Raw genomic sequence first — 13,483 nt, 5'->3', positions numbered from 1 at the left:
CTGATGTTGTTAGCTTTATTTATCGCAGTGCCGAGGTAAATGAAGTCATTTACAACCTCAAAATTTTAATTCTGAACATCAACAGTTGGTCCGAGTCTACTGGAGATCTTGCGTGTTGATATCATAAATTTGGTCTTATCGCCGTTGACTGCCAGACCCACTTTGGCAGACTCTTTTTTCGCAAAGGTGGCTGTTACGGATCGAGTTGATCGACTTATTATGTCAATATCGTCTGCGTAGGCCAGTAACATTATATCCTTATTGTATATAGTGCTGTATATACATTCGCTTCTCGTATGACCTTTTCCAATATAATGTTAAATAGGTCACACGATAGCCTGTCACCTTGTCTGAAACCTCGTTTTGTTTCAAAAGGTTCCGAGAGGTTCATTCCTACTTTAACAGGCGATCTTGTATTAACCAATGTCACCCTGCATAATCGCGTAAATGTTTCGCAGGGATATCAATCTCAGACATGGCTTGGAACACCTTTGATCGAATTGGGCTGACGAAGGCGGTCTTATAGTCGACGAACAGGTGGTATGTGTCGATTTGTCTTTCGCGGGTCTTCTCCAATATTTGGCGCAGTGTGAAGATTTGGTCAATTGTCGATTTACCAGGTCTAAAACCGCTTTGGTATGACCCGAGTATGTTATTGACCATGGGTTTTAAACGTTCACACAGTACGCTCGGCAGCAATTTGTATGCGATTGGTAGCAGACTTATGCCTCTGTAGTTTGTACACCCCGTCTTGTCTCCTTTCATGTGTACGGGAGGCTGAGGTTCCAATTGTTGGGTATGCTTTCTTCCTCCCAAATTTCGGTAATTAACTGATGCATACTCCTTATCAGCATTTCGCCACCGGTCTTGAACAGTTCGGCGGGCAGCCCATCAGCTCCAGCTGATTTATTGTTTTTCTGGCGATTAATTGCTGTCATGAACTCGCTTTGGGTGGGTGGTCGTTTGCGATTGGTTCTGGTGTATCTTCATCGCCGCCCATATTCGATACTAAGAGCTTCATGAAATGCTCCTTCCAGATCCTCAGTACGCTATCTGTATCAGTTACCAGATTCCCTTCATGATCTTTGCAGGAGAATGTGCCTGCACCATACCCTTCAGTCTGGTGTTTTACACTCTGGTAAAATTTTCGGATTTCATTCTGACTCCTGAACATCTCGAGTTTCTCGCGCTCACGTTTTTCTTGCTCTCTCTTTTTTCTTCTGAGAATACGTCTCTCCTCTTCTCCCGATATTTTTCTTTCGCGCTTCGTGTTGCTACTGAATGCAGGGTTGCTCTGTATGCCGCGTTCTTTTCTTCAGTAGCCTTACGACACTCCTGATCGTACCATAGATTTTAAGGTAGTGGTTTTTGGTACCCAAGCACAGATTTTGCGGCAGTTTGAAGTGAGTGGGTTATTCTTTGACACTGCGCTTCCATATTATCGATACAAGCAGTGCCGTCTTCCAGCATGTGAATCAGTTGAGCGGAATAGGCGCTCGTAGAATACAGTAAAACCTCGATAATTCGTAATTCAAGGGACCGGCAATTTTATACGAATTATCGAGGATTTCGAATTAGAGAGGTTAAAATGCGAAGGAAATGGCTTCAAGGACCGACAGCTTATACGAATTATGGAAGATTACGAATTATCGAGGTACGAGTTATCGCGACTCTACTGTATATTCTTGGTCTGTTTATCTTTCTCTTCGGTCGGGGCATGGGCGCAGATGAGACTGATGTTAAAAAACTTTTCTTTTATACAATAATGCCATGGCACTTATGTACTGATGTCTTAAGTCTCCCACCCGTCGGATAAAAAGAGCTGCCGAGTGTGCGCTACGTATTGTATGAATGACTTAAGCATAGAGTCAATTAATTAAATTTCATATATAATGTTTTTTGATCAAATGAAACAAAATGCGGAGGTAGGAGTTCCAAAAAAATGTTGGACCCATCTAGTAAAAATATTTACCATAATCCTACGCATGCCATGATTATACTAATTCTGTGCCGTAATAAGATTCTATCGAAACAACTCCCAACTCTCTCTCCAATATTGAATCATGTTTGTATACACACTAGTAGAAGAATTTCAGTAAAACTTCATTAGCCTTCATTCCAAAAATATCTACAAATCTATCTTTTTCGCATCTTTATCCATCATCCACATGTGCGAATTCAGTCATTTAAATTTATTAACTTCGAATTAAAATACAAAATCATAAAAAACTGTCAATAACATTTTTACTTACCGGCAAACTGCAATGAAGATGCAACCGCTAGTAAAAGCAATGCAACGGCTAAAAATGGTAATAGCCAATGCTTCAAATCCTGCATTTCTGCTTCTTCTGCTTCTGTTTCGTCGTCTTTGACAGCTTCAGTTTGAATGCTCTTAAAATGGAGAACACAGCTACAGACAAATCAATGGAGAATGAATGAAGTTGCCAAAGCAATAGTCGTGGCTTGTTGAGTCGCTGTTGTTGTCGGAGGTTAGTTGGTGGCTGCTGTCTTATTAAGGCCAGTAGAAAATGGGATTAATGTACGAATAAGTACGTCACGCGGTGAATTTTTTCTGACACAAATATTACAAATTTTGTAGCAACAACAACAATGACGTTAATTTTTGGTTTACCGCTGATGATAATGTTGTTGTTTTTGCAAGACAGCGGTGGTGTATTGAGAGATAAATCGCAATAAAAAATGTTGTTTTTTGTAAGAAAATGTTGGATACAAATTCTTCAATCCCTCTTTTAACTTGACACTTTAGTCATTGACGTTAGATTCTAGGCAGACTTTTTTCACTGATTTGTTAACTGAAATGAGAAATACAAAAAAAAATCAGTAGGTGTATAATTTTCTTTGAACACCCTATAACAAAAAGTTAATAAGCAAACGAGAATCAGTCGGTTTTGTCGACATAATCGTGGATATTTTAAAAACTTTTTAAATAATCGTGGATTTTTTAAAAATATTTTTAAATAATCGTGGGTATTTTAAAAACTTTTTAAATAATTGTGGATTTTTTAAAAATGTTTCTAAATACTCGTGGTTACTTTAAAAACTTTTTAAATAATTGCGGATTTCTTAAAAATATTTTTTAAATAATCGTGGATTTTTAAAAATATTTTATAAATAATCGTGGATTTTTTAAAAGTGTTTATTAAATCTTTGTGTTTTTTTTTATATTTTATAAATAGTCGTAGATTTTTTAAAAATATTTTTTAAATAATCGTGGATTTTTTAAAAATATTTTTTTAATTATCGTGGATTTTTTAAAAATATTTTTTAAATAATCGTGGATTTTTATAAAATTTTTTTTTTAAATAATCGTGGATTTTTTAAAAATATTTTTTAAATAATCGTGGATTTTTTAAAAATATTTTTTAAATAATCGTGGATTTTTTAAAAATATTTTTTAAATAATCGTGGATTTTTAAAAATATTTTTTAAATAATCGTGGATTTTTTAAAAATATTTTTTAAATAATCGTGGATTTTTTAAAATTATTTTTTAAATAATCGTGGATTTTTTAAAATTATTTTTTAAATAATCGTGGATTTTTTAAAAATATTTTTTAAATAATCGTGGATTTTTTAAAAATATTTTTTAAATAATCGTGGATTTTTTAAAAATATTTTTTAAATAATCGTGGATTTTTTAAAATTATTTTTTAAATAATCGTGGATTTTTTAAAAATATTTTTTAAATAATCGTGGATTTTTTAAAAATATTTTTTAAATAATCGTGGATTTTTTAAAAATATTTTTTAAATAATCGTGGATTTTTTAAAAATATTTTTTAAATAATCGTGGATTTTTTAAAAATATTTTTTAAATAATCGTGGATTTTTTTAAAAATATTTTTTTAAATAATCGTGGATTTTTTAAAAATATTTTTTTAAATAATCGTGGATTTTATAAAAATATTTTTTTAAATAATCGTGGATTTTTTAAAATTATTCTTAAAATAATCGTGGATTTTTTATAATTATTCTTAAAATAATCGTGGATTTTTTAAAATTATTTTTTAAATAATCGTGGATTTTTTAAAATTATTTTTTAAATAATCGTGGATTTTTTAAAATTATTTTTTAAATAATCGTGGATTTTTTAAAAATATTTTTTAAATAATCGTGGATTTTTTAAAAATATTTTTTAAATAATCGTGGATTTTTTAAAAATATTTTTTAAATAATCGTGGATTTTTTAAAATTATTTTTTAAATAATCGTGGATTTTTTAAAATTATTTTTTAAATAATCGTGGATTTTTTAAAATTATTTTTTAAATAATCGTGGATTTTTTAAAACTATTTTTTAAATAATCGTGGATTTTTTAAAAATATTTTTTAAATAATCGTGGATTTTTTAAAAATATTTTTTAAATAATCGTGGATTTTTTAAAAATATTTTTTAAATAATCGTGGATTTTTTAAAAATATTTTTTAAATAATCGTGGATTTTTTAAAAATATTTTTTAAATAATCGTGGATTTTTTAAAAATATTTTTTAAATAATCGTGGATTTTTTAAAAATATTTTTTAAATAATCTTGGATTTTTAAAAATATTTTTTAAATAATCGTGGATTTTTTAAAAATATTTTTTTAAATAATCGTGGATTTTTTAAAATTATTCTTAAAATAATCGTGGATTTTTTAAAATTATTTTTTAAATAATCGTGGATTTTTTAAAATTATTTTTTAAATAATCGTGGATTTTTTAAAATTATTTTTTAAATAATCGTGGATTTTTTAAAATTATTTTTTAAATAATCGTGGATTTTTTAAAAATATTTTTTAAATAATCGTGGATTTTTTAAAAATATTTTTTAAATAATCGTGGATTTTTTAAAAATAATTTTTAAATAATCGTGGATTTTTTAAAAATATTTTTTAAATAATCGTGGATTTTTTAAAAATATTTTTTAAATAATCGTGGATTTTTTAAAAATATTTTTTAAATAATCGTGGATTTTTTAAAAATATTTTTTAAATAATCGTGGATTTTTTAAAAATAGTTTTTAAATAATCGTGGATTTTTTAAAAATATTTTTTAAATAATCGTGGATTTTTTAAAAATATTTTTTAAATAATCGTGGATTTTTTAAAAATATTTTTTAAATAATCGTGGATTTTTTAAAAATATTTTTTAAATAATCGTGGATTTTTTAAAAATATTTTTTAAATAATCGTGGATTTTTTAAAAATATTTTTTAAATAATCGTGGATTTTTTAAAAATATTTTTTAAATAATCGTGGATTTTTTAAAAATATTTTTTAAATAATCGTGGATTTTTTAAAAATATTTTTTAAATAATCGTGGATTTTTTAAAAATATTTTTTAAATAATCGTGGATTTTTTAAAAATATTTTTTAAATAATCGTGGATTTTTTAAAAATATTTTTTAAATAATCGTGGATTTTTTAAAAATATTTTTTAAATAATCGTGGATTTTTTAAAAATATTTTTTAAATAATCGTGGATTTTTTAAAAATATTTTTTAAATAATCGTGGATTTTTTAAAAATATTTTTTAAATAATCGTGGATTTTTTAAAAATATTTTTTAAATAATCGTGGATTTTTTAAAAATATTTTTTAAATAATCGTGGATTTTTTAAAAATATTTTTTAAATAATCGTGGATTTTTTAAAAATATTTTTTAAATAATCGTGGATTTTTTAAAAATATTTTTTAAATAATCGTGGATTTTTTAAAAATATTTTTTAAATAATCGTGGATTTTTTAAAAATATTTTTTAAATAATCGTGGATTTTTTAAATAATCGTGGATTTTTTAAAAATATTTTTTAAATAATCGTGGATTTTTTAAAAATATTTTTTAAATAATCGTGGATTTTTTAAAAATATTTTTTTAAATAATCGTGGATTTTTTAAAAATATTTTTTTAAATAATCGTGGATTTTTTAAAAATATTTTTTTAAATAATCGTGGATTTTTTAAAAATATTTTTTTAAATAATCGTGGATTTTTTAAAAATATTTTTTTAAATAATCGTGGATTTTTTAAAAATATTTTTTTAAATAATCGTGGATTTTTTAAAATTATTCTTAAAATAATCGTGGATTTTTTATAATTATTCTTAAAATAATCGTGGATTTTTTAAAATAATTCTTAAAATAATCGTGGATTTTTTAAAATTATTCTTAAAATAATCGTGGATTTTTTAAAATTATTTTTTAAATAATCGTTGATTTTTTAAAATTATTTTTTAAATAATCGTGGATTTTTTAAAATTATTTTTTAAATAATCGTGGATTTTTTAAAAATATTTTTTAAATAATCGTGGATGTTTTAAAAATATTTTTTAAATAATCGTGGATTTTTTAAAAATATTTTTTAAATAATCGTGGATTTTTTAAAAATATTTTTTAAATAATCGTGGATTTTTTAAAAATATTTTTTAAATAATCGTGGATTTTTTAAAAATATTTTTTAAATAATCGTGGATTTTTTAAAAATATTTTTTAAATAATCGTGGATTTTTTAAAAATATTTTTTAAATAATCGTGGATTTTTTAAAATTATTTTTTAAATAATCGTGGATTTTTTAAAATTATTTTTTAAATAATCGTGGATTTTTTAAAATTATTTTTTAAATAATCGTGGATTTTTTAAAATTATTTTTTAAATAATCGTGGATTTTTTAAAATTATTTTTTAAATAATCGTGGATTTTTTAAAATTATTTTTTAAATAATCGTGGATTTTTTAAAATTATTTTTTAAATAATCGTGGATTTTTTAAAATTATTTTTTAAATAATCGTGGATTTTTTAAAATTATTTTTTAAATAAACGTGGATTTTTTAAAATTATTCTTTAAATAAACGTGGATTTTTTAAAATTATTTTTTAAATAATCGTGGATTTTTTAAAATTATTTTTTAAATAATCGTGGATTTTTTAAAATTATTTTTTAAATAATCGTGGATTTTTTAAAATTATTTTTTAAATAATCGTGGATTTTTTAAAATTATTTTTTAAATAATCGTGGATTTTTTAAATAATCGTGGATTTTTTAAAATTATTTTTTAAATAATCGTGGATTTTTTAAAATTATTTTTTAAATAATCGTGGATTTTTTAAAATTATTTTTTAAATAATCGTGAAGTTTTTAAAAATATTTTTTAAATAATCGTGGAGTTTTAAAATTATTTTTTAAATAATCGTGAAGTTTTTAAAAATATTTTTTAAATAATCGTGAAGTTTTTAAAAATATTTTTTAAATAATCGTGGATTTTTTAAAAATATTTTTTAAATAATCGAGGATTTTTTAAAAATATTTTTTAAATAATCGTGGATTTTTTAAAATTATTTTTTAAATAATCGTGGATTTTTTAAAATTATTTTTTAAATAATCGTGGATTTTTTAAAATTATTTTTTAAATAATCGTGGATTTTTTAAAATTATTTTTAAATAATCGTGGATTTTTTAAAATTATTTTTTAAATAATCGTGGATTTTTTAAAAATATTTTTTTAATTATCGTGGATTTTTTAAAAATATTTTTTAAATAATCGTGGATTTTTATAAAATTTTTTTTTTAAATAATCGTGGATTTTTTAAAAATATTTTTTAAATAATCGTGGATTTTTTAAAAATATTTTTTAAATAATCGTGGATTTTTTAAAAATATTTTTTAAATAATCGTGGATTTTTAAAAATATTTTTTAAATAATCGTGGATTTTTTAAAAATATTTTTTAAATAATCGTGGATTTTTTAAAAATATTTTTTTAAATAATCGTGGATTTTTTAAAATTATTCTTAAAATAATCGTGGATTTTTTAAAATTATTTTTTAAATAATCGTGGATTTTTTAAAATTATTTTTTAAATAATCGTGGATTTTTTAAAATTATTTTTTAAATAATCGTGGATTTTTTAAAATTATTTTTTAAATAATCGTGGATTTTTTAAAAATATTTTTTAAATAATCGTGGATTTTTTAAAAATATTTTTTAAATAATCGTGGATTTTTTAAAAATATTTTTTAAATAATCGTGGATTTTTTAAAAATATTTTTTAAATAATCGTGGATTTTTTAAAAATATTTTTTAAATAATCGTGGATTTTTTTAAAAATATTTTTTTAAATAATCGTGGATTTTTTAAAAATATTTTTTTAAATAATCGTGGATTTTATAAAAATATTTTTTTAAATAATCGTGGATTTTTTAAAATTATTCTTAAAATAATCGTGGATTTTTTATAATTATTCTTAAAATAATCGTGGATTTTTTAAAATTATTTTTTAAATAATCGTGGATTTTTTAAAATTATTTTTTAAATAATCGTGGATTTTTTAAAATTATTTTTTAAATAATCGTGGATTTTTTAAAAATATTTTTTAAATAATCGTGGATTTTTTAAAAATATTTTTTAAATAATCGTGGATTTTTTAAAAATATTTTTTAAATAATCGTGGATTTTTTAAAATTATTTTTTAAATAATCGTGGATTTTTTAAAATTATTTTTTAAATAATCGTGGATTTTTTAAAATTATTTTTTAAATAATCGTGGATTTTTTAAAACTATTTTTTAAATAATCGTGGATTTTTTAAAAATATTTTTTAAATAATCGTGGATTTTTTAAAAATATTTTTTAAATAATCGTGGATTTTTTAAAAATATTTTTTAAATAATCGTGGATTTTTTAAAAATATTTTTTAAATAATCGTGGATTTTTTAAAAATATTTTTTAAATAATCGTGGATTTTTTAAAAATATTTTTTAAATAATCGTGGATTTTTTAAAAATATTTTTTAAATAATCTTGGATTTTTAAAAATATTTTTTAAATAATCGTGGATTTTTTAAAAATATTTTTTTAAATAATCGTGGATTTTTTAAAATTATTCTTAAAATAATCGTGGATTTTTTAAAATTATTTTTTAAATAATCGTGGATTTTTTAAAATTATTTTTTAAATAATCGTGGATTTTTTAAAATTATTTTTTAAATAATCGTGGATTTTTTAAAATTATTTTTTAAATAATCGTGGATTTTTTAAAATTATTTTTTAAATAATCGTGGATTTTTTAAAAATATTTTTTAAATAATCGTGGATTTTTTAAAAATATTTTTTAAATAATCGTGGATTTTTTAAAAATAATTTTTAAATAATCGTGGATTTTTTAAAAATATTTTTTAAATAATCGTGGATTTTTTAAAAATATTTTTTAAATAATCGTGGATTTTTTAAAAATATTTTTTAAATAATCGTGGATTTTTTAAAAATATTTTTTAAATAATCGTGGATTTTTTAAAAATAGTTTTTAAATAATCGTGGATTTTTTAAAAATATTTTTTAAATAATCGTGGATTTTTTAAAAATATTTTTTAAATAATCGTGGATTTTTTAAAAATATTTTTTAAATAATCGTGGATTTTTTAAAAATAGTTTTTAAATAATCGTGGATTTTTTAAAAATATTTTTTAAATAATCGTGGATTTTTTAAAAATATTTTTTAAATAATCGTGGATTTTTTAAAAATATTTTTTAAATAATCGTGGATTTTTTAAAAATATTTTTTAAATAATCGTGGATTTTTTAAAAATATTTTTTAAATAATCGTGGATTTTTTAAAAATATTTTTTAAATAATCGTGGATTTTTTAAAAATATTTTTTAAATAATCGTGGATTTTTTAAAAATATTTTTTAAATAATCGTGGATTTTTTAAAAATATTTTTTAAATAATCGTGGATTTTTTAAAAATATTTTTTAAATAATCGTGGATTTTTTAAAAATATTTTTTAAATAATCGTGGATTTTTTAAAAATATTTTTTAAATAATCGTGGATTTTTTAAAAATATTTTTTAAATAATCGTGGATTTTTTAAAAATATTTTTTAAATAATCGTGGATTTTTTAAAAATATTTTTTAAATAATCGTGGATTTTTTAAAAATATTTTTTAAATAATCGTGGATTTTTTAAAAATATTTTTTAAATAATCGTGGATTTTTTAAAAATATTTTTTAAATAATCGTGGATTTTTTAAAAATATTTTTTAAATAATCGTGGATTTTTTAAAAATATTTTTTAAATAATCGTGGATTTTTTAAAAATATTTTTTAAATAATCGTGGATTTTTTAAAAATATTTTTTAAATAATCGTGGATTTTTTAAAAATATTTTTTAAATAATCGTGGATTTTTTAAATAATCGTGGATTTTTTAAAAATATTTTTTAAATAATCGTGGATTTTTTAAAAATATTTTTTAAATAATCGTGGATTTTTTAAAAATATTTTTTTAAATAATCGTGGATTTTTTAAAAATATTTTTTTAAATAATCGTGGATTTTTTAAAAATATTTTTTTAAATAATCGTGGATTTTTTAAAAATATTTTTTTAAATAATCGTGGATTTTTTAAAAATATTTTTTTAAATAATCGTGGATTTTTTAAAATTATTCTTAAAATAATCGTGGATTTTTTATAATTATTCTTAAAATAATCGTGGATTTTTTAAAATAATTCTTAAAATAATCGTGGATTTTTTAAAATTATTCTTAAAATAATCGTGGATTTTTTAAAATTATTTTTTAAATAATCGTTGATTTTTTAAAATTATTTTTTAAATAATCGTGGATTTTTTAAAATTATTTTTTAAATAATCGTGGATTTTTTAAAAATATTTTTTAAATAATCGTGGATGTTTTAAAAATATTTTTTAAATAATCGTGGATTTTTTAAAAATATTTTTTAAATAATCGTGGATTTTTTAAAAATATTTTTTAAATAATCGTGGATTTTTTAAAAATATTTTTTAAATAATCGTGGATTTTTTAAAAATATTTTTTAAATAATCGTGGATTTTTTAAAAATATTTTTTAAATAATCGTGGATTTTTTAAAAATATTTTTTAAATAATCGTGGATTTTTTAAAAATATTTTTTAAATAATCGTGGATTTTTTAAAATTATTTTTTAAATAATCGTGGATTTTTTAAAATTATTTTTTAAATAAACGTGGATTTTTTAAAATTATTCTTTAAATAAACGTGGATTTTTTAAAATTATTTTTTAAATAATCGTGGATTTTTTAAAATTATTTTTTAAATAATCGTGGATTTTTTAAAATTATTTTTTAAATAATCGTGGATTTTTTAAAATTATTTTTTAAATAATCGTGGATTTTTTAAATAATCGTGGATTTTTTAAAATTATTTTTTAAATAATCGTGGATTTTTTAAAATTATTTTTTAAATAATCGTGGATTTTTTAAAATTATTTTTTAAATAATCGTGAAGTTTTTAAAAATATTTTTTAAATAATCGTGGAGTTTTAAAATTATTTTTTAAATAATCGTGAAGTTTTTAAAAATATTTTTTAAATAATCGTGAAGTTTTTAAAAATATTTTTTAAATAATCGTGGATTTTTTAAAAATATTTTTTAAATAATCGAGGATTTTTTAAAATTATTTTTTAAATAATCGTGGATTTTTTAAAATTATTTTTTAAATAATCGTGGATTTTTTAAAATTATTTTTTAAATAATCGTGGATTTTTTAAAATTATTTTTTAAATAATCGTGGATTTTTTAAAATTATTTTTAAATAATCGTGGATTTTTTAAAATTATTTTTTAAATAATCGTGGATTTTTTAAAATTATTTTTTAAATAATCGTGGATTTTTTAAAATTATTTTTTAAATAATCGTGGATTTTTTAAAATTATTTTTTAAATAATCGTGGATTTTTTAAAATTATTTTTTAAATAATCGTGGATTTTTTAAAATTATTTTTTAAATAATCGTGGATTTTTTAAAATTATTTTTTAAATAATCGTGGATTTTTTAAAATTATTTTTTAAATAATCGTGGATTTTTTAAAATTATTTTTTAAATAATCGTGAATTTTTTAAAATTATTTTTTTAAATAATCGTGAATTTTTTAAAATTATTTTTTAAATAATCGTGGATTTTTTAAAATTATTTTTTAAATAATCGTGGATTTTTTAAAATTATTTTTTAAATAATCGTGGATTTTTTAAAAATATTTTTTAAATAATCGTGGATTTTTTAAAAATATTTTTTAAATAATCGTGGATTTTTTAAAAATATTTTTTAAATAATCGTGGATTTTTTAAAAATATTTTTTAAATAATCGTGGATTTTTTAAAATTATTTTTTAAATAATCGTGGATTTTTTAAAATTATTTTTTAAATAATCGTGGATTTTTTAAAATTATTTTTTAAATAATCGTGGATTTTTTAAAATTATTTTTTAAATAATCGTGGATTTTTTAAAATTATTTTTTAAATAATCGTGGATTTTTTAAAATTATTTTTTAAATAATCGTGGATTTTTTAAAATTATTTTTTAAATAATCGTGGATTTTTTAAAATTATTTTTTAAATAAACGTGGATTTTTTAAAATTATTCTTTAAATAAACGTGGATTTTTTAAAATTATTCTTTAAATAAACGTGGATTTTTTAAAATTATTTTTTAAATAATCGTGGATTTTTTAAAATTATTTTTTAAATAATCGTGGATTTTTTAAAATTATTTTTTAAATAATCGTGGATTTTTTAAAATTATTTTTTAAATAATCGTGGATTTTTTAAAATTATTTTTTAAATAATCGTGGATTTTTTAAAATTATTTTTTAAATAATCGTGGATTTTTTAAAATTATTTTTTAAATAATCGTGGATTTTTTAAAATTATTTTTTAAATAATCGTGAAGTTTTTAAAAATATTTTTTAAATAATCGTGGAGTTTTAAAATTATTTTTTAAATAATCGTGAAGTTTTTAAAAATATTTTTTAAATAATCGTGAAGTTTTTAAAAATATTTTTTAAATAATCGTGGATTTTTTAAAAATATTTTTTAAATAATCGAGGATTTTTTAAAATTATTTTTTAAATAATCGTGGATTTTTTAAAATTATTTTTTAAATAATCGTGGATTTTTTAAAATTATTTTTTAAATAATCGTGGATTTTTTAAAATTATTTTTTAAATAATCGTGGATTTTTTAAAATTATTTTTAAATAATCATGGATTTTTTAAAATTATTTTTTAAATAATCGTGGATTTTTTAAAATTATTTTTTAAATAATCGTGGATTTTTTAAAATTATTTTTTAAATAATCGTGGATTTTTTAAAATTATTTTTTAAATAATCGTGGATTTTTTAAAATTATTTTTTAAATAATCGTGGATTTTTTAAAATTATTTTTTAAATAATCGTGGATTTTTTAAAATTATTTTTTAAATAATCGTGGATTTTTTAAAATTATTTTTTAAATAATCGTGGATTTTTTAAAATTATTTTTTAAATAATCGTGGATTTTTTAAAATTATTTTTAAATAATCATGGATTTTTTAAAATTATTTTTTAAATAATCGTGGATTTTTTAAAATTATTTTTTAAATAATCGTGGATTTTTTAAAATTATTTTTTAAATAATCGTGGATTTTTTAAAATTATTTTTTAAATAATCGTGGATTTTTTAAAAT

At 18.7% G+C, this 13,483-nt stretch overlaps 1 protein-coding gene across 3 annotated transcripts in view; it reads right to left on the bottom strand.

Annotated features, from left to right (window-relative positions):
• LOC141399204 (uncharacterized) overlaps positions 1-13,483 on the bottom strand; it is a 132,415-nt gene that overhangs the window by 39,642 nt on the left and 79,290 nt on the right. For all 3 annotated transcript variants that reach the window (XM_073977469.1, XM_073977468.1, XM_073977470.1), the window contains one exon: positions 2,253-2,813. In XM_073977469.1, the coding sequence (XP_073833570.1) occupies positions 2,253-2,337 (85 nt within the window). In that variant the 5' untranslated portion in view covers positions 2,338-2,813. The remainder of the gene's footprint in view (positions 1-2,252; positions 2,814-13,483) is intronic.

This window comes from Musca autumnalis, unplaced genomic scaffold (assembly GCF_047663935.1).
Source record: "Musca autumnalis isolate F117 unplaced genomic scaffold, ASM4766393v1 scaffold_3, whole genome shotgun sequence".
In the NCBI taxonomy this organism is placed as follows: Eukaryota; Metazoa; Arthropoda; class Insecta; order Diptera; family Muscidae; genus Musca; species Musca autumnalis.
The sequence above is the reverse complement of the archived record's forward strand: the minus strand, read 5'-3'. Positions and strand labels throughout refer to the sequence as shown.